Source organism: Lagopus muta, chromosome 19 (assembly GCF_023343835.1).
Source record: "Lagopus muta isolate bLagMut1 chromosome 19, bLagMut1 primary, whole genome shotgun sequence".
Classification (NCBI taxonomy): domain Eukaryota; kingdom Metazoa; phylum Chordata; class Aves; order Galliformes; family Phasianidae; genus Lagopus; species Lagopus muta.
In genome coordinates, this window is record NC_064451.1 from 2,607,666 (window position 1) to 2,629,571 (window position 21,906).

At 50.3% G+C, this 21,906-nt stretch overlaps 1 protein-coding gene across 2 annotated transcripts; it reads left to right on the top strand.

Moving 5' to 3' along the window:
* TMEM268 (transmembrane protein 268) lies at window positions 1-19,099 on the top strand. Of its 2 annotated transcripts, XM_048966333.1 has the most exons (9): window positions 736-1,248; window positions 2,496-2,796; window positions 3,853-3,962; window positions 4,652-4,759; window positions 5,238-5,387; window positions 6,312-6,422; window positions 7,211-7,291; window positions 7,817-7,990; window positions 8,726-19,099. In XM_048966333.1, exons 2-9 carry the CDS (start codon window positions 2,691-2,693, stop codon window positions 8,996-8,998), a joined length of 1,113 nt encoding a protein of 370 aa, XP_048822290.1. In that variant the 5' UTR covers window positions 736-1,248; window positions 2,496-2,690; the 3' UTR covers window positions 8,999-19,099. The 2 variants fall into 2 exon arrangements, with proteins under 2 accessions (XP_048822292.1, XP_048822290.1); XM_048966335.1 differs by lacking the exons at window positions 6,312-6,422; window positions 7,211-7,291 and having other exon boundaries at window positions 1-1,248.
* Window positions 19,100-21,906: the final 2,807 nt, after the last annotated feature.

The following is a 21,906-nucleotide window of genomic DNA, read 5'->3' on the forward strand; positions in this document are numbered from 1 at the left end:
AGTTCTACCGTGCGTGGGCAAGAAGGAGGAAGCAAAGCCAGATCTGGTGAGGAGTGCTTGAGAAGAATGCAGCCTTGGTATGGGTGGGGATGGGAGCTGAGCCTCGAGCTACCAACGTCGGTGAGAAGATGGGTCTGATATTTTCACCACCTGGGTGATGCTATGTGTGAGCCACCAGCTCCCAGGGAAATGATATCTCGTGTGGATCAGTGGTTTGAAGGCAGTGCTGCTTGCTGTGCAGCCACGTGATTTAATGAACACTTTGCTCAGCAATGTCTGGAGCCAGGAGGATTGCAGAAGTTCAGCCCTCCCGAAGTGGAGCAGGCTTTTCTCCAGGAAGTGTGCACACATGGCGCAGTGAAGCATGGCAGGATTTGTTACTCTTTTTTAACTGTTCACTAGCAGTTGCTCTGATATTTGACTGACTCAATTCCCAGCTTTTGGGTTCCCTCCAGCTTTTCTGTGAGCCCCAGGAAGGTGCACCCCAGCCTTCCCTCCTATGCTGTCTCCCAAGCCTGTCTCTTTTGGCCTAGAAACCACAGTGCTTTGGGAAGGTCCATCTGGCTGTGAATCCCATCCTGCTTCCATTCTCTGGAGCACAGTAGCCAGCAGGAAACCTTCTCTTCCCTCAGTATCAGAGCAGCCTCCTGTTGAGAGCTGGGCTGCAGTTCCCACCCCGTTATCTCCATCTCTGTGCCTTGCTGTGACCATTTGCTCAACATCATCCTGGAGATCTTTGCTCACCCCTTTGGATTCCTCCAGCCCCGCTGCTGATGCACAGCACTGACTCAAGTATTCACCACGGCTCGTTTGATGCAGCTTCAGGATGTGTACTCACTGAACCCTGGCTGATGGAGAAGGAAGAGCAGAGCCTTCAACTGTGCCAACTGCTCCATCCGAAGCCCTCCTTGAGTCCAGCTGTGGACCCCTACCCTCCAAAAAGCAACCTGAGCTCCTGCAGCGGAGTCTGTCCCCGATGGGGAAACAGCTTAGAGTAACTCTAGAGGGTTAAAAAAAAAACCACAGCTCTGAAACGAGCCCGGGGGAAAAGTCACATGCACAGGGGAGGTTTTGCAAGTCAGTGCTTGTGGCGCGGGGTGATGGGAGCGCAGAGCTGCGGGCGCTCGCCTGCGCTGTGCATCCCAGCAGTGGGACCTCCCCAACCTGCAGGGCACAGTGATGGGCGGTGCGGGGCAGTGAGGAGGAGGAGGGAGCAGAGTCTGCACCCCAGGAGCACGGCTGGATGAGGTATGGCTCCAGTGGGCTCTCCGTAGTGAGGACACAGCAATGGGGCTAGGTTGGCTGGGGCTTGGAGAGGTCTGTAGGGGCAAGGGGGCAAAGGGAACGGCTTTGTGTTAAAATAAGAGGTGCACAAAGATGCAGAGCCCTGGGGAGCGCAGGCGGGGAAGGCTTTGAGGGGCCAAGCTCCATGCACAGGAGCTATAAGAGGCAATGGAGCCAAGTGAGGTCTGTGCTGCACAAATGGCTTAAAGCAATGCTGCTGTTGTCTCTGGGCTTGGCTGTGCTGTGGAAGGCTGTAGCTGTAGAGCTGCCCTGGATGCTCCCACAGAACTCAGCATGGGTGCCTGGGACAGACAGCACTGCTTCAGCTCTAACTTAATGTGACAGCTTGTAATTAGGCTTCCCTTCTGTCTCCAGCACTGAGTGGGTGCTGAGGCCATCCCTGTGCACAACACGCACCTCTTATGCAAAGTGCACCATGTTTGGCTTCTTCAAGTGTTGAGTTTCCAGCCTTTGCAGTTAGTTATTTTGTTCCTCCTTTGCAACCATACAAACCTTTTGTTTTGCTTCCCTTGCCTCAATTTCCTGTCTGACAGTCCAGGCTATCCTGGCTTTGTGCAAAGGGGTGATTGCAGCAACAGCCATGAGTAACAAAAAAAAGCAGCAGTCCTTTTGGAAGGAGAGATGCTGAGATGTGATCCTGGGCAGTGTGCTCTATTTGACTGCTTGAAGCAGGAGGTTTGGACTGGGTGATCCCAAGGGGTCCCTTCCAACCTCAACTGTTCTGTGATGAGGGACCCCCAAACCAACCTCCTGGTGCAAAAAGGTGGAGTTAAGCTTAAAATTAAACGATAGCTTTGTCAGCAGAGTTGCAAGAATGGAAGATAAGTAAACTTCAAAGCCTTCCATGCACTTGGTTTGCATAACCACCCACAGATCCTTGCAGCATTCCCTGGAAAACCCATGGGAACGGCAGCTGCTGTGGGGGTGAAGATGAGCAGAGCTCCCCACGTTGCTTCCTGCTCTGCTGCTGCTCTCCTCTGCTTGGGCGGGTGCACAGTTCTTCCTTATCTGCACCATTTCCTTCCTGTGATAGGGTATTCCTGTAATCCAAATAAGCAAGAGGAAAGCCTGTGCGTATTGCACTGTTAGCACCTGCGTGGTGGTAATATCAGAGAGCTCAGCGCTCTCACCCTTTATTTGCTGCCTCTGCAAGATCTTTGAATTCTTCTCCTTCCTCTTTTCGGGGCTAGAAAATGCTGCCATGCTCATGGGAAGCAGAATCTCCAGGGAGTCACCAGTGGGAGTCTGAGTGAGGATTTCACAGCCTGGTCCCCGGTGAGGAGAGCGAGCTGCCTGCTGCCTGGTGCTGTGAGATAAGGGAGATCTGAGAAACACTGAATTGCTGACGCTACAGCACAAAGTTCTTAAGGAGCGGTGCCTTCAGCATGGCCTATAAAAGCCAGGATGGTGGGGTTGAGAAAAACAGCTCGCTTTCCTCCGTCCTGTATTGTAAGAGTGATTCGAAGGAAGGATCCCCGCAGTGGGTGAAAGGTAAGTGAGCAGGGTTGGACTGGAAAGTCCTTCAAGAGTCTCTTCCAACTTCAGCTGCTCTGCGGGTCTGTGAGCTTGCTGGTGACTGAGGAATGCAGTGCTGAGCAGAGCGCCAAGCAAAACCTTAAATTGTTCTTTGCAAGTGAAGAAATCTTTGGGAAGCTTGACCTGTGCTTTCTGAGTGCCTCTCCTCCCCATTAACTGAGTGCTGCCTCTGCAGCAGTGCCTCTGAAGCAGGGGCTGAACGCAGTGCCATGGATGGCCTTGTTTGCACTGTATTCAGCAGTTCTGTTCATGGCACCTCCTGTGCTCTGCTTTCACAGCACTGAAGCAGCTCTTGTTGCTCCAGCAGAGGTCACAACCTGAGCTCCTCTGCATATTTTGGCTATCTGAGCTCAGTACCCTGGCATAGTCTTATGCCAAGCACCTCAACCAAAGCCATGGAGAACAGGAGAGCCCATCCCAAGGGCTAAGGCCATTTGCTTTCATTCTTTCTTCATACTCATCACCTCCACTGCTAAATCTGGGGATTAACTTCAGCAAAAAAAGTAGGACATTATTATCCTGGAGATTCTGGATGCATCTTCCCTTCTTGACTTGAGGCAGTCACACCCTACTGTAATGCAATTCCCTCAGTTAACTTGGCACCTTCTGTACCTGAGCAGTGAAGAGATGATGAGGATAGAGGATGAAAGCAGGACAGAAGGGAAAGAGGAGTGCACGCTGCCCTTGGGCCAGCACAGCAGCCTGGGGGAGCACTGCACTGTGCCATAGAAGCAGCCCCAAGGCATGGGCTATACCCAGAGCTGCAGAGAGGAAGGAAAGCTGGATGAAACGTGTCAGTGAAATAGGAGCTCATGTGAAAACACCACTTTCTTGGCCCTCATTTCTTCCTGTTGGCATAGCTCAGCTTGTGTAAGCTCTAGGGGAATGCCATCCATTCGAAGCACGCCATGGCAGTCTGTGTTGTCAGCCTTCCCTTCACCACAGGCTTCTGAGCTGCTGGCATTAAACCCATGCCAAAGCCATGCTGCTGACCTCTCTGGGTTTTTGCAGAACCCCGCAATGGCCAGGTGCTCATGGTTCTCAGCATGGACAACACCTGCTCATCTGCCTCCTTCGACATGGAGCTTTGTGCAGAGAAACTCCAGTCCCTGGGGGTTCAGGTAAGCTGCTCACCTGTCATCCCCCCTGGCGGCCCATTGGAGTGAATGCTGGCTGGGTTGACACTGTTTGCACCCAGATTTTTGGTTTTTTTGGGGGGTGTGAAGTTGGTTTGTTTCAGTTTAACTTCAGTCTATTCCTCATTGACTTCAAGACAACTGTAATGACCTTGGCTTAAAGCTCCGTGAAGAAACCCATTCAGCGCAGGTACAGCTGAAGAGCATGAAAGCACTCCAATGTGCTAGAACATCCCTGGGACAATCTGTCTCGTCTTGTCCTTTGCCATAAAAACAAGCTTTTTCTCTTATGACTTTCCCTGCCCTTTGCAGGGAGACATCGCTCACTGCAAATGAAGCATGCAGCATTCTGGTCAATGACAGCCATAGGGATGAGGCTGGAGTCTGAGCCTGTGCCCTCTGCACACATTGGGTCTGCAAGGCAGGCTGGGACCCAACCAGACCTGATTGAGCTGTTCTGATGGAGCTGAGGGCCTGGTGGGGCTGGGGAATGGCTGTGCCCCAAAGGGCAGTGGGGGCTGCACAGCTCCCAGGGCAGTGGGCACGGCTCTGGAGTTCAGGGAGGCCGTAGGGTTGTGTAGAGCTGCATGGAGCTGGGAGTTGGACACTGTGATCCTTTGGGTCCTTTCCCACTCAAGGCAATCCATGATTCTTGCTCCTGGTTCCCTGAGCAGGCAGCAGCAGGTGAATGGAGGAGGCTGATCGAGGAGGCAGTCCTGAAGCCCGAAGTGAGGCGATACCTCTTCTACAACTCCAGGGCATTCCAGATAGCCATTGCTGTGGTAAGGATGCTGGGTGCTCCCTCCGTTTTCCTGTCTTTTGCTTTGTTTTTAATGGAAAGGCTGAGTTCGATAGTCCTTAGCATCCTCCTTGAGCCCATTGTCCATCTCCCTTCACCACCCTGAGTGCTCTGACACAGGAGCTTCCAAAAGAGAGGGACGATCACAAGCGTTATCAATATTCCTCAGTGAGTGCGTAGCTTATCTAAATGGAAGAACTCAACTGAAAACGTTCCTAGATATGAATCATCATTAATAATTCAGTTTGTCTTTGATGATTGGTAACTTTTGATGATAAACTAGTTCTCAGCCCTTCTAGACCCCTCTCTCCTTGATTTATTATTGCAAAGAGCTCATGCCCTCCCTCACTCTCTCAATATCCCAGACGACTTAATTAATTTATGGCAAGGTCTCTTCTTCCCTTGACTTCTCTCACTTCTGAAGTTTTACAAGAGCCATCCATCTCTCTGGGTTCTCACAGATTTTCTACATGTCTCTCTGGATAAACATTTACACCACGGTCCAGCTCTGCTCCTTTGGGCACTACTGGGAGGCCAGCGTGCTGGTGACTCTGGCTGCTGTGGCTGTCACTGTGGTTGTGATCCTGGTCATCGACCACCGCCAGAGAAAGGTGAGCTGACCCAGGGAGCGTGGGGAGTGAGATGCTGGGATCTGCAGCTTTGGTACACGTCCAAAGGAGGGCAGCAATGCTGGGGAAGGGTCTGGAGCACAAATCTGATGAGGAATGTCTGAGAGAATTGTTCAGTCTGCAGGAGAGGAGGCTCAGGGGAGACCTTATTGCCCTGTACAACTCCCTGAAAAGAGGTTGTGGTGAGGTGGGGATTGGCCTCTTCTCGCATGTAGCAGTGATAGGATGAGAGGTGAAGGCCTTCAGTTGTGCCAGGAGAGGTTCAGGTTGGATGTTAGGAATCTTTTCTTCTCCAGGAGAGCAGTGGTGCATTGGCACAGGCTGCCTGGGGAGTGGTGGAGTCACCATGCCTGGAGGTGTTGCACTGAGGAACCGTGGGGATGTGGCAGTGAGGGACACGGTTAGTGGGGATGGGTTGGGATTGCGTTTGGTGCCCTTAGGAATCTTTTCCAATCTTAATGATTCTGTGTGGATGCTCCATCCCTGGGAGGTGTTCAAGACCAGGTTGGATGGAGCCCTTGGCAGCCTGCTCTACTACCAGATCTGGAGGTTGGTGGCCCCGCCTGTGGCAGGGGATTGGAACTTGATGACCTTGAGGTCCCTTGCAATCCAAGCCATGCTACGATGCTAGGATTCTATCTCCTAGATGGGGATCATGGTTAGCAGGGGGAGGACAGAGTATTTTTAGAGCAGGCTCAGAGATCTGGTTCAGGCAAGGGATGTTGTAGTTGGGTGTCATAATGCCTAGAAAGGATGTGTGAAAGTAAGAAAGGGATGCTCAAAGCACCTGCTGTTGCTGGGAAAAAGCAACCATTGCACAGCTCCCACTCCCACGGTGGTGAGCAGCCTTGAGCTGGGCCATGTTTTGCCACAGAGCAAGTTATTTTTTCCTGCATTCTTTCCTAGATAAATATGAATACAGACGTGCGGCTGGCAGCTGTCAATGAATTCTTTATCAAACACAGCTTAATTCTGGGGATTACTGATGTCCTGGATGGGCCGCACAGCATCCTACAAGTATCCTTTCTGTGCAGAATTTTTCCTAGCCCCTGAGCAGATCTGATGAGGGGCAAACAGCCCATAGCAGTGGGGTTGGAACTTGATGATCTTTAAGCTCCAATCCAACCACACTGTGATTCTGTGATAGGGAGAATGTTTACTGATGTAGTGATCCATAAGGCTTTACACAGGGTGAGATTTCTAAGGTTGTTTTCTTCCTATTGGATGGCGTGGAGAAGTGGGTATTTTTCTTCTCCCATCCATAGGCATTGAGATATACCCAAAGGCCACTGGGAAGAGTCTAAACGACTGAAGTGAAATTAGTCCTTGGGGCAGACTATTATTCCTGAAATTGTATTACGTTTACATGGCAATGATGAGTCTTATTATGAGAATCACAGCAGTGTGCCTATGGCAAAAACAAACAAACAAACCACAGAAAAGTGGAGTCCCAGTTGTGTTGTTCCTTGCAGAGAGGAGCTAAGCCAGCAGCATCTGAGTGTCTCTGCTCTCAGGAAGCAGCAGGGTCTGTTGTGACACAAGGGGAAATGGTTTCCACCTAAAGGAGGGGAGATTTAGATTGGATAGAAGGAAGTTTTTTACAGTAAGAGTAGTGAGGCACTGCACAGGTTGCACAGCGAGCTGGTGGTGCCCCATCCCTGCAGACAGCCAAGGTCAGGCTGCTGGGGCTCTGAGCACTGCTGGAGCTGTGGGTGTCCCTGTGCACTGCAGGGAGTGGGACCTGATGGCCTTTAAGATCCCTTCCAACTCAAACCATTCTATGATTCTTAACCTGCTCGTCCCAGCTGTGGTTTGTGCACTTCAGCCCTGAGCGCTGCCTTCAGTCCCTGGCAGCCCACATCACAGAGCTGCGGCAGGCACAAGAGGTAAATGACAGCAGGCACAGCCTGTGGTGGCACGGCCACCCTATGGCCTGTCTCTGCTGGAAACTGGGAGCTGGGCAAACTGGGAGGTGGACAAACTGCATCAACTGGTGCCCAGTGCGGCAGGAATTTATTTAGGACCTGTGGTGTGAGCATAGCTGGGTGATCGACTGCGCAACTTTCGGTAAAGCAAAGTCGCCAAGGGTAAATGCTGAAGGCAGGTGTTACTGTCTGAAATAGCTGACACCTTGAGCTGTCCTCTTGAAATAATGAGATAGCCTGAGGAATAAATAAGCACCGCACTGGGTACCTGGATGGGAATTTCGTCCTCTTGGCCTTCGGAAAGTCTCTTCCTTTTTGTGGGTGCAAAGATATCTAAACTCTACTGGCCAGTTGTGGCTGCAGGACAGGAGGTGAGGGGGTACAACCCCCAAATCTTGTACTTTTCTTGACTCCTGGGAGGATAGTTTTGGTAGGAAATCATGCTCTTTGTCTCCTTGCATCCCCCAAACTGTCCTTCTCCTGCAGCTGGGCTGGCGGCACAGACTGGACCAGCTCTGTGTGGTGATGGAGGTGGCTGTTCCTGCAGCAGAGGACACTTCGTGCGAGGAATCACCTCTCCTATCCGGTGGGGAGAGCTTCAAGAAAGAGTCCATGATGTGCAATGAGCTGCTCCACCTCATCCCTGAGGGCCCCCCAGAGGTAATGAGAAATACCCTCCTATGGGCAGAGCACCTCCTGGGCAGGTTGCCTCCAAAGCTTGTCCCAGTAGACATCACCTATGGGGTAGAACAGCTGCAGACCTAGAGGTCCCCTCATGCCTTATCCAGTCCTGACAGTAGTAAGCAGTTCATGCTTATGCCCTTGATGCTGTCTGTTATGGGTCAGACGTTTCTTTCTGGTCCCTATTTGGAAATAGATGTCTGCTAGGACCTGGTGCCCATGTCTGGGCCGAGTATGGCCATGCTGAGCCCTCAGCTCTTCCATGGAACATGCCCTCAAACACTCGTGCCATGCTGAGTGACAAATGCGTCCTCATTTCCACTCAGCAAGAAACTTCAAAAGAGATTATTCTGATTTATTTCTCAGTTTTCTGCTTGCTGTTACTAAATGAATTCAGTGCAGGTGACATCCCTGTTGGTAGAAGCTCTCCAGCCATCTGATGGCAAAAAAAAACAACACCCAAGAGGAGGTGATGGCAGAACAGGAGGGTCCCCGAGCAGCCTGGCTCCCAGCCACCCCATCCCAGCCCTGGGCTGGCCTTGCTGCTTGCCCCCAGCCTGGCATGTCACTGTCCTGGGGACAGCGTGACAGCGCTGCTGAGCAGAAGGGGATGTGGAACAGTTATGTATCTGTCCTTGGCTTCTGTCCTGATTCTGTCGGACAAGAGCAGTGTTTAGAATGAGGCAGACACTGACCCTCTCGTGCTCATTCCAGGTGATGGCCCAGCAGCTCCTGGTGATCTTCAGTGCCTGCTACGTGCGGCTGCTGGTCAGTGGCCGGCTGCCCCGTCCTGTGCTCTCTGGGCACTTGGAGGGCAGCAGTGTGCCCTGCCCATGCCAGTTCATCCAAGCCTCTGTGCTCAGCACAGGGCGCTGCTGGCTGCCGGGCAGAGGGCTGCGGGGGGCTGAAGGGCAAGCACAGCAGTGTGAAGAGGCAGAGAAGGCTGTCACCACTCATCCTGGACTCTGGAAGAAGGAGTGGAAATAGGACTCTAATAAAGCATGCAAACTTGCCATGCATTCGTTACTGCTGTGCTGTAAGCCCACAAGCCATAGCAGCGGGGTGTCACTGGTTCGCTGTGCACAGGGGTGGTACAAACCAGGCTCTCAGACTCCGTGCTTTGGCTGATTTTACCTTCTTGGAAGCAGTCTGAATGCAAAGTCAGTGGGAGCACAGTTTGTTTTCACAGTATACAAATTGGATTCACTGCTGGGATGCAATGGCTTGTGCATTAGCCACGTGAAGTGCTTCTTGGTATGGAGTGCTGCTTGGAAAACCTCCTGCTGGGTCAGCATGAGGGAATCAGGCCAGGCTTAGAGCACAGGACTCTCCAGCAGAGCCTGAGGAGCAGACAAAGCTCAGCAGCTCCCATGCTGTGTTCTGGACACCACTGTTGCCCCCACATCCCAGAGAGGGACATGGCATCCCCGGGGAAGGCTGTGGTGTCTGCAGGGATGGATGCAGCCTCTCTTATCCACAGCGACAGGAGGCTGCCATGGACCCTTCGTTACTGGTAGCTGAGACAGCTTCCCTAATTGCAGTAAGCACCTAGCAATTAACTGGTGTTAAGCGTTGAGAAAAACTTAGCTTTAATCAAAGGAGGAGTTTGATTCCTCTTGCTAATGCACCCTGGCACCTACCATGCTCTGGCCTTATTGCAAGGCAGATGGTTAATGCCTCACTTTTCCTTCCTGTGCTCGTAATTAAAGCATCAGTGATGAGAGACATCCCTTCCCCCCTCCCAAGGATACAGTTGTTATTCTATGGGAAATGTGATATTCTGGAGAGTTTACAGGACCCCCAGGCACACAGCTCCCTGGTACATGGCAGTGCATTCTGTTACCAGCAGAGTGCCAGGTGATGTGAAGTCACAAAGGTCCTCCTAGAAAGACGTTGCTCATGGGGTATCAGTGCCACAGTAGGGTATGGCTGCATGGCCCTGCTTTTTGCCCCAGAACAAATCACTCTGTGGGCTGCTCCACGGGGCTGAGCGGTGGCACTCAATGCTGCTGGCAGCACAGAGTTCCCAATTGCTGGGCCATGTAGCTTTGGGCTGAGGGGAAGGGGACAACAGTTGGTGAATGGCAGCAGTGCATCACAGGGGTTGTACCAACGGCCCTCCCCATGCTGCCCAGAGCCCAACCCCATGAGATGGGAGCCCTGCTTGGGAGGGTCTGCCAGGAGATGCCGAGTCTGTGATAGGGTGCAGCCAAAAGGAACAGAAGAAATGGAGTTCATCTAATGGGCTGAAGGAGTGGTGCTTGGGCTGGTATCCTGGCTGTGATTCAAGCCACTCCATGATCAGACTTTCTCCCCAGATAAGCCGAGGCCATAAAATATGCAGCGTATTTGCCATGCAGAAATCCCACTTATGCTCTCTTGAGGTTTCCTTACCATTGATAATTACTCAAACCGTTTTCTCTGGGGCTCAGCAAAGCTGTCCTTCCCAGCCTGCCTGCCTCACTCTCCTCTGCATTTTTGCATCCGTGCAGCCCGGTTCCTCCTCCTCCTGTGGGGATGGAATATGGCTCCATGGTGTGTTTGAAGCATGGGGAGCTGGAAGCTGAGCAGACCTAAGAGCCAGGTGAATTCTGAATCCTGTTTTCTTAGGCCGGAGCAATGTGCTTCCTATCTCCAGTTGCTCCTCAATGAACTGAGCTCCTACCTCAATGACCTTGCCTCAGGGCTAATGGGAAGCAGGCACTGCATCTCACAGCACTGCAAACCCATGGCCTGGGCTGCTGCGGAAGAAAGTGCAAGATTTATGGTGTGAGATAGAAAGGAGATAACATCACGTGGTCTTGTTCCGGTGTTTCATGTTGGGTGGTTTGAGAAAGCTCTGATGCACAGGGCTGAAAGCTGTAATTTGGCACAGAGAGCTTTACATCAGCGGGAGCCCTGCTGTGCTTTTGTGCAGTGCCAGTGAAAAGCAAGGGCATGAATGAATGTGAATCACAGAATGGTTTGGGTTGGAAGGGACCCCAAGGATCATCAAGTTCCAACTCTTAAAAGCATGGGCCACGATCTTTGCTCTTAATGCTTAATAATAACTCCCCATCACATCACCAGACAGCACTGGAGCCTCCAGGAATGCGTGATGCAAGATCTGTAAGTGTGGTAAAATTCAAGTCAAGGAAAAAATCCAAACCCTACACATCCTCCTGCTGCTGCCCCAAGTCCTGCCCCAAACCCACAGCCATCACTCCTTTCTGGAGGACACATCCTCCCATCACAGAGGCTTTGACAGGACAGGAGCAAATGGCTGCAACACAGCTTTGTGTTTTAGCAAGGAGAGCTGGAGGGTTGAGCTTCTCTTCCAAAGCTTTGCTTACCAAGCCTTTGGTTTCCCCCACTCCAAAACTAACGCAGGTAGGCGTTGCCCTTTGCCCAAAGCGAGCCATAGAACTGGTGTGTCCCGCTGTCCCGGCTGTGCAGGCACATCCCTCTAGATGGTGCTAAGCTAAAGAGAAAAGGGTGGCCTTGGAGCGCTGCCCTGCACTGTGCACCTCTGCATGTTGGGCACCGCCAGGTCTGGGATGGGAGAACAACATCTGCTCACTGTGTGTTCCCATGCATCCATTCTCGTGCTCTCCTATGGCTCCTGAAGATATCCCTCGAGCGAAGGTAACGAGAGCTGTTACAAAGAGCCATGTGGCCACTACAGCATGGACTAAATGCCTGTTTTCCCAAAGGAAGGCCACCTCAAGAGCTCACAGCCAGGCTGCCAGAGAAGAGCAGTGGGGGATAGCTGTGCAGGAAAGAGCTTACCAGTCAGCAAACAGATTTTGTTTTGGATGGGCAGTGAGTATGCTACTGAAACAGAGCTATTGTTAGAAAAGGCTTATTTTTGATCCTATGTTTTTCTTCTCACAAAGTGCAAATAGGAGAAGAGCATCCCAATTGACACTAAGAGCAGTGTGATGGTGCAACACTGTGGGGAGAGGAGAGCTGAGCTCCTTGTTCTGCAGAGACAAAGGTGTTTGTGCACGTTGGTCCCATTGATGCATGACTGGGTGCTTTGGGAACAGATTTTGTTGATCTCCAGTATAGGTCTGTTGGTGTCAGCAGTGAGTGCAGCTTCTATTCCTACAGCAGAGGAGGAAAGCTTTGGCCAAGTTTCCCTTCCAAAAATGGCTCGTTTCCATTCATGATGAGCCCAGAAACTGGATTAAGAGCTCTAGTATTTGAAATCCATAATCTGGATATGGTTTTCAGAACAGTTCAGCCCCTTTGTAAGTGGTAAATTATGCTCATAAGAGCTCAGCACTTTGCCTTGAGCATCCGGATATAAAATGCAATGATTAGTGTAAAGTTCATCACCCAGCACTCCGGTATTGTGGGAAAACCATGGTGATGATCAGAGGTGATGGGAGACCTGAGCTTTTCAGAAGGTCAGATTCCTCATTTTCTTCTTTCCTTTCCAAGAACTGCCAGCACCTCCGAGATACCTTGCCCTCACGTTAATCCCTGGGCATCCTCCAGACAACCTAATGCCCCTCAAAGCTCTCAGAGCTACGGACATTTCCCATGACCCCAGCACACTGCCTTGTGATGTGGCAGCAGCGAAAGGCATAGCGTGCAGCTGTAAACACGGGGCTGCTGCTGTTTACTTCAGCTCTGAACAGCAGCCACAAACAGGCCGGGATGGAAAACTGCATTGGCGTCACCAGGAATGGAAGCGTCAGCAAATGTCAGCTACTCCAAACAAAGCTGTCCTCACAATGCCCAGCCTGCAGGGAATGGGATGGTGGCAGTGTGCTGGAGGCTGCCTGGTGAGGCTGCCTGAGAATGCAATCACCAGACAGGAGAAGGCGTTTTGGAGCCAAAGTTGGCGCGGTGTTTTTCCAGGTGCTTCATTCTTGGCATCAGCAGTGGGGGATTCCTGCTGAATCGAACATTCCTCAGGTGGGACTGGCACGTAGCACCTTGACGACCTCTTTGCCAGTGTACAGGTCTTGTTTTGTGGCAGGCCGATGCCACCAGCTGCACAGGGCTCTTCTTACCAGCCTGGATGCAGCAGTTGCAAAAAGCACAGCAGGTTTCTGAAGAACTGGTCCTGGCATCTGTAAGTCATGCAGAGGTGAAGGTGATCACCAACACTGCATGGCAAACCCCCTGGCACAGTCTGGCGGTGCCTTTCCCAGCCCTCATTACTCAGCCCAATTTTCTTGCAGCTGTGCCTCTTTTTTTCACAGCACTGTTTTCCTGCAGGAGGAGGTTTGTGCTGTGCAGTTCTTTGCCTTCTACCCTCTGCCCACTCTGTCTCCTTGGTCACCATCCAACTTCCAGCGAGTTCACGATGCAAACTAAAACTGGCTGCTGAAACAACTTGCAAATGCAAATCTGCATTTTCTGTCCAAGCTGTCGTTGTGTTTTCCCCCAGTGTGGGCATCAGCAGCAAGCAGTATGCACCAGCACCAAGCTGGGTGAGAGGTGGAGTCCCCACCCATGGAGCATGAAAGGAATGTGATACAAACTCCTTCCCACCGGCATCTGGTGTCACATCTCACCACAAGTGAGAAATCCCAACTTCAGGAGAGGAAATACTGTTTTTTTTTGCCTACTTCCAAAAGTTGTATTTGGATCCTTAAATATGCGAGCTGAAAGTTTTCATTCGACACCCTTGGCTACTACTGATGTGTGTGCAATAGCCTCATGTGATGCAGCTCTTTATCAGGAAGGAATCCCAGCTGTAGTTAACTCACGCTGCAATGCCATCAGGCAGCCAATGATCTGAGGACATTTGACTCATAACTCCGACTTTTGGTTTTGTTGTAACTCCAGATTCATTTCCAGTGATGAACGATGGCTCATAAGGCACGGCAGTGCTTCCAGTAATGAAAGGGAGACCACAGCAGCTGCATGGAAAGGGAAGCACTCTCCCAATGACACCATGTGCTGTTACATGGCCAGGCTGCAGATACTTCTTTCAGGCTGAAACAAGGAGAAAGTTGCATCAATGGCAGCAGGATGATTGGGACCCTCAGGGACCCTGAGTTCTGAATGAGGCACATGGAAAAATGCCTTTTTCTTAAGATTTCCCCAGTATGGAAACGATTTGTGTTTAAAGAGATGATGCTTGCATGATAAATACCAGTGAAATATGTCCTTGCTCATGGTGGGGGATTTGAAACTACACCATCTTTAAGGTCTCTTACAACCCAATCCATCCTATGATTCCACAAATACCAAATAACTGTAGCAAAAACGTCCAGGTGTTGGTCTGTACCTTGAAAGGGAACGGTGCAGAGCCATGTCCTTAGCCAGTGTAATAACTGTACCCTGGCTAGAGGGTGATAAATGTGATGAACTTCAATGGGACTTCATCAGCTCACAGCCACTGAAGCTGCGGTTGGTCACATTTGGAAGCAAATTGCATGAAAATGGTCGCAATTAATGTAAATGGGAGTGATGTTTTTACAGCAGGCCAGGGCTTTAGCTGTCACATTAATGGAACATTATGGAGAAATTGCTCTGGGCTGCTTCAAAAATGAGCCTGGGGCACTCATGCTGCGTGGCAGATGCCAGCCCTGTAGGTCCTGCCCGGTGAGCAGTCTCTAACAGCAGAATTCTCACCACCAGAGGTGACAGTGCTGAGCAAAGCACTGAGATCTGCGCTGAGACAGACCAGCACTGCTCAGGGCTGGCTGGCACCGGCTGTCCCAGGAATGCACTGTATCACTGGGGTAATTCCTCTTGCTGCCTGCACATCCGTTCTCCTCGCTGTCCCACCTGAAGGTTTTCAGGCAGCCTCTCCTCACAGCTACCTCACTCCCACATGCAGAATCTCTTTCCCTGAATAGGAATGCAAAGGCTCAGGGCCACAAGAGCTTCGGGAGTCACCCCTGGCAGAGACCAGCGTCGTCTCCTGGTGTTTTCCAGGGGTGAAGCTGTGCCAGCAGGCTGGGCTGCAGTCCTGTTGCTGCTCTTGGCACAAGTCGGTGCAGGAGCCCTGGTGCTTCCTTGCTCAGCTCCTCCAGGGTAGGGCAGGGCTGTGCTGGGAGCACAGTGGGAGCAGGATGGCTGATGTTCCTTGGGCTGCCATGGCTTTTATCAAAGGAGAGCGCTCAGAAAATCATTACTCCCGTGGTTTTTTTTAACCTGCTGTTAAAGACGCATTGATTCTAGGAAAGTGCTGTTTCCTCCTTGATGTAAATCGTAATGAATAATTCTTGGTAAAGGCAATGGATCATCTCCTCTCCGCCTTTGGTTTATTAAATATGTTCCTATTAAAAGTTATGATCTCATCTGCTTTCACTGTGTGTTAAAACCTGTTTCTACAGCTGTTCACAGAAATAACCCCCAGCTAGCTCATATTTTCCCATGCCTACCTTATCCTATTATTATTCTTATTCTTTTAACAAGAATAAAATAAGACTGTGAAATAGAATGCAAGAATGACACAGTACAGCCGAGATTAAGTGCTGCTCTGCTGAATTTTGCCAATGTTGGTTTCCTGGAGGACACTTTAGAGTTGATTTTCTTGTTCTCTGCCCATGCTGATTACAGGGATGAAACGTTTCTGCAAATGCTGCTGTGGTTTATTCTTCCCTGTTGTGTTCTAATTGGGATGCATGCAAGCAGTCCCTCCTGCTTCTGCTTATCCCACCTGCAAACCCTCTAAAGCAGTGACCCTACTTTTTTTCAGTTCTTCTCCCAGTCCTGCTTGGGCCAAGAGTTGCTGGTCCAGGGAATGAGCAGGGAGAGAATGGGGCCGAGAATCTTACTGCAGAAGGAATAAAGCCAAAGCCGCAATGGAGGCTGTGTGCAGGGAGCAGAGAATCCCCCAACTCCTAAAGCCTGCTGCAGCAGGAGGACGTGGTCCAGGAGCACCCAAACATTGATACAAACCTGCTGATTGAAGCTCTGTGGGCAGGATGGGAACTCAGGAGAAGCACAGGTTGTTGGTGAGATGTGCCTGGAGCAAACACATTGTGCTGGTTTCCTGTACTGCGCAACATCAGTGGCTTTCTGGAGTGTGTGGCTGGATGGATGTCTTCCCATGGAGACCTTTCCCCCTTTGCCATCTGGAAGCATCCTGATTTACTCTGCCTGGAAAAGAGAAACAGCTCCGAGCAGCTCCACTTGCTGGGGCCTTTTGGGGAACTGATGTTCAGCATCCGAAGTTCATCATCCATTCTGTACCTTCATACCCCTTGTTCTCATCTACTTTCCTTCCATGCTGCTCAGGTCCTTCCTCCCAGCCAGAGCTGTGTGTGAAGATCTGGGTGCAGCTCAGCCTGACTCACTGGGAGGCTGCTGGATGCACTTTCTGCTATGTCCTAGATCCAGCACCGAGTTCTTGGATAAGTGTGAAAATCCCAGGCAAACGGGATTTAAAAGTGGCCCAGGCTATCAGATCTGAGCTCACCACTCCAGAATAGCTCATCCAAATACTTCATGTTTTCAAAGAAGCACCCTGCTGTTCAAATAGCAGCAAACACTTGGCCAGTCAAAACAGCCATCTGGGAAATGAGGCATGTTTATGGAGTTTAGAAGCAAACAATAAAAAAGCACACAGCCTTTGTGCTTTAGTGGGAACTCCAGGTTAACAAGGGACAGGGACTGGGCACAACAAGGTGCTGGGGCACAGAGGGAGGCAGTAGGAAGGGGTGATGAATGCATCCCTGTGCACTGAGCTCATGAGCTGTCTCTTGTTAGGTTTACTGTTAGTGTGCTGAATGCTGCTGATGTGCTCACATCTGGGTGCACAGGCTATCACTAAGAACAGAGCCTTCTGCCATCCCAGAGGATCAGCTGGGAATGTTAATGCTTCTGGCAGCTGTTTCTCAATGTGACATGAGGAGCCCAGCACTCCCAAACAGACCATTCAACACCCCAAATCCCCATGGAACAGTGCATCTGCCTGTTTAGGTACAGTGCCAGGGGATGGGAATGGTTTTCTGCCTCGAGATGCTGCCATATCTCCAGGTCTTGTGGGCCCAACCGTGCCTATGGCTGTGGTCCAGATCCTGCTGCTCTGCAGGCACCACAGCTCCAAGAACTGCTTGGATCCTGATTACAGTTAAACATCAGCCTTACCTGTGCTATTAACGGGGTCTTTCCAGGAACTGGGCTGGTTGCCTTCCCATCTGCAAAACCCTGCAAAGACAAGTCCATTCCTGGAGCCAGGAGGGACCAATGGCCAAACTGCCAGCCGCAGCTATGCAGGTCACAGGTTGGGCTGGAGCAGTGTGAGATTCCCTGTCCCAAGAGGTTGCATCACACTTGAATCACCCAAGCGAGACAAAGATGTCATCATCACCCCTCTGCTGCTCTGTGTAAAGCGAGGTGTGAGAAGAGTGAGTCACTGCCTTATGCTTGCAGGGGAAATCAATGATGAAAGCAGGAATCCAGCTCTGGCCTGCAGCCAGGGGTGGTGTTTCAGAGCAGCAGACTTCCTACACTTGGCACTTGGCTCAGCACCCACATGACTTGCATGCCATGGCAGCGTTTTGGAGAAGGCCAGAATAGGCAGAAGAGGAAGAAAAGCCACAAAACTTAAAAAAAAAACCTACAACGGGTGATAAATGAATGAAAACGTTCCCATTTTCATCAATGGAATTATCCCCAGTTTACACAAGATAAATTAGATTTAAGAGCCGTGCCCCTGTTTGTGCCAGGTGAATGGCCTTGCACATCAGCATGTGAGGCAAGTTGTATTCACACCCCTATCCAACCACAACAAAGAGGAAAATTATTTATGAGGGCTATTAACATAATTGATTAGCTGAGGAACAGTTGCCACCATACAGAAACAACACACACGTGTGTGATTAGCATCTTGCAGCTGAGCTCAGCAAGTATTTGTGTGCCAGTTGTGAGGTATTCAGACACCTCTGGCTCGTGTTAATGTGATTGATGGAGTGTCTGAGCTGGCACATAGAGTCAAACAAAACAGTATGTTGGGTGGTTTTTAATCTCAGCAAAATTAGGAAGATCTTGTGGCTGATGAGGCAAGCTGTCTACATCCTCATGACTAGCCCTTTCTGCTTGCAAAATGGTATTACTGTAAAAGAGGGAAGAGAGCACAAGATACCAGCGTGGTGAACAAGGGATGGACTGGAAATAGCTGCTAGGACACATAAATCTGCCTCAAGTTCCTCTCCAGCATGGAGGAATGAGGCAGGGGTGTCCCTACTGAGCTCAGCACTGAATTTGGACAATTTAGAGCACAAAAATTGAGTGGGAGAGAAATTGAGAGCTATAGCACTCCTGCTGCAGGGCTGGCTCAGGGATGGCATAAATTAATTAAGAGGCTGAACATAATTTTTCCAAGAATCACGGAGTCTTTAAGGTTGGAAAGGACCTCTAGGGTCATCAAGTCCCACCATCCATCTACCAGCAATGCTGCCCACTGGCCACGTCCTCAGTGCCACATCTCCACGGTTCTGGAACACCCCAAGGAAGGTTGACTGCACCACCTCCCTGGGCAGCTGTGCCACTCATCACCACTCTTTTGGAGAAGTTTTCCTAATATCCAGCATGAACTTCCCCTGGTACAGCCTGAGGCCATCACTCAGAAGAAGTGGCTGTTGGGCAGCAGTGGGAAGCCAGAGGTAAATAATTTTTTGCTTACATCTTCAAAACTGCATCTGAGCCTTTCTGCAGCCCTTAGAGGAGAGCCAGGAAAGTTAAGCATCTTTAGAAGAACAACCATGTGAGCAAACAGCTTGAGCTGCACAGAGCTGCCCTGCGGAGCCCAAGCAGTGCAAGTGCCCTCTGAGCAGAGCACCTGGATGGTGATGGAGACACAGCCACGCCATGCCACGGAGCCAAAACGAGAGCAAAGAAACAAGAACCGGTGACAACAAGTGACTAATTAGCCCAGGAGGATGTTGCCTGAGTAAGCAGTCAGTCATTTCAGGATTCAGAGCGCCAAAGAGCCCTCTCTCATGCGGTTATGTTGAAGGTCACACTGCTGTGATGTGCTGGGAATCAGGCCCAAGGCAAGAGCCCAACCTCAGATCCGCCGTCGCACAGGGCTTGTTGAATTTCCCCTCTACCCATTTGGTTATTTCCTGATTCAGCTTTGCCCCATGTACCTATTCTCTCTGAACTTGCAACCGGAGAAGCGATGGGAAATTCTACCGGGACCGCAAAGGTACAAATGATAACTCAACTCATTGTTGTTTGCTTTTTTTGTTTCTCAAAATAAAGCTGAATGCACATATCTGAGCCAATGGAAACATGAGGTGGAATTTTTTTTTGTTGTTGGTTAATGTTTCCAGGCGTTTTCTGAAATGATTTAATAGGTGCCGCTGAGATCATTTGCGGTAATCGGGCAAGAGGTGTCAGCCTTCGAAATTCTCCTGATGCCCTTACACTGTTTTCTTTCTATGCAGTAATGAAGCATGCCAGCAGTGACACTGCAGTGCTGCTTCTGGAGCCCTGCCTGCAGCCATGCCATTGGGGTGGTGCATCATCAGTACGGTGTTGGTGCCATGGGAGGATGGAGCTTCTGGCCTCGCAGGTAAAGGCTCTTCCCATGGGCTGGACACTGGGTCATAGAAAAATGAGGCAGAGCTGCTTTGATTTCGCACGCTTTCCTGGCCGCTGATTGAAATGATTGTTGTTTATTTTAAATCTCCTCAGCTCGGAATTGATCAGAAAATAAGCAGCAGTTGGAGCAATTTCAGCATCTGCATGTTATTCCTGCCTTATCTACTACTTTTTCTACCCCTGACCACACATCCTGTTCCAGGGGAAGCTGCAGCTCCATCCTCACCCTGCCAAGACAGCAGGGTTTACTGGAGGATGTGTTCTATTTATCTAAGGTGTGAAATATAATTACCTCTGCTAGGTACTGTGAGTGATCAATTTGTGTGAAATCTCTGCAACGGGAGCTGAGCCTTATCTCCTTCCACTGTGCTGACAACGCAGTCTGCGCAGATAAATCCCCATTTATTTGTTTGAAATGTGCTTGCCATTTAATTGGCTCGGTTCTGGCTCCCGTCACGCAGTGCAGAGCAATAACCAAACACTCAGCCCATGTGTGAGCCTCATTCGCTCTAAGCTTGGAGCAAAAGGTCCAGACCCAAACCAGAAAGCAGGATGTGCTCTACCATGGTGGGACTGCCCCAGAAGAGCTTCAGAAGGGCTGGTGGAAGTAACACAGCAGGGTTTGGTGTGTGTGCATGTGCACGTTTGAGTGCAGCTCTTATATCTATAGGGTCACATCCACTGGGGACATGGGGACGGGGAGCAGTTCATGCCATGCTCAAAGTCAATAGCCATGCCTGAGCTCATGGCAGTACCCAAACAACCCCAAAATGCTTGGCTCCTTCTACACTATCTGCAAGAGAATTCCAAAGAATATTCCTACAACTGAAGGTGTTGAACCTCTAATTGCAAAACGGAGAAATACACAATTTTGAGGTACTTTTAGGTCACTTACTGAGAGCTAATCAGATCACACTTGGTGGGGGTAGACTGACTAGTTGGCTCAAACTCACAGATCCAACATCACAGCTCATTCTGTGTCTTGCAGAGCCTCTTGCAGCACCTGGTGATGTGTTATAGCACATCGTGGCAATGGGTTGATGGTTGGGCTATATGATTGTAGTCTTTTCCAACTTAAATGATTGTATGATTCTATGCTACATGGGACTTCCAAGAGAAATGAATGCTCCCCAAGCATATGGAAGCAAAATAAAGCCTTAATTTTGCAAAATACAGAGAAGGCCATAAAGCAAGGTGGCTTGAAGTCACTTAGGGGTGCATACATCCCCTACTGAACACAAAGTCAGGACTTTAGCAGAGTGTGTTTGCACCTGAGCTCACCCACAGCCCTTCAGTGCACATTGCTGCACATTGACCATGGCGGAAGAGCAGATGGGACACATTCTGGGACATGGACACTTTTTGTGAGAGGCAGTGCTGGGCTGGATGCTCATCCCTGGCTTCCCTTTCCTTGTCCTGGGGCTGGAAGTGGTGCTACCAAGACCCATCCCACTCTCACCCCAATGTGCACTGAAACAGACGTGGTTGCAGCAGCAATGAGCCTGGCATAACATTTTCATTTATTTTTAGCTTGAGTGGAAGCAGAAAGCAATAGAAATTTTGTCACTGAGCAATTTCTGACCCAATTTTGCAAACTGGAGAATGTTCTGCTGCTCAGGTAAGCACGCAGGGTTCCCCAAATATTGCACCTCTCCTTGGTTCCCCATCACCTTTGTACAACTGGAGCTGCAGCCGGCAGAAGGGAAGGGCTGAGGTGGCTGCTGGGGATGTGGTGGCTGGCACAGAGGTCATAGAGTCAACCCTGTGTCCCTCTGTCCCTTGGCTGCATCCCCAATTGAGTTCATTGCCCTCAGTTCAGGGTATGCCCAGAGCAGCAGCTGCCTAATGCCAGCTGTAATAACTTCCAGGCTGATGGCATTGAGCCTGTGCTGAGTGTGCAGCCACAGCTTGACAGTAAAGCTGACAGACTGAGAAATAATTCTCCTCGTTATGTCAGAGCCAGGAAACTCTTGCAATTAGAGGAATATCCTTTCCATTACAAGACACTCGCCATTCACTTAACGCAGCTCCCTCTTGAGTGGCCACACCCTGCTTTGCAAGCACTCATTAAGGATGGTTTAATTTTGGAGCTGGAGGCAGTGAGATGTCAGCTGGGTTTTAGGATGCTGCTTTAGGCTGCAGCAGGGCTGCTTGGATCTTTGGTGTTGTGCAATAGTTCTACCACTGACTGCCTCTTTTGCTGGGACAATGCTGGTGGTACCAGTGCAAAGGATGCCAAGAGAAAGGTCCACCCTATGTTTGCACTGACTGGGATGTACTTCTGAGGAAAGACAACTCTTTGTTTCCATTTACTGGGTGCTCTGCATCTGCAGAGCATACAGAATGTCTTCCAGTTTCCTTCTGAAGGAGAGACAACCTCTTTAAGTAGTGAC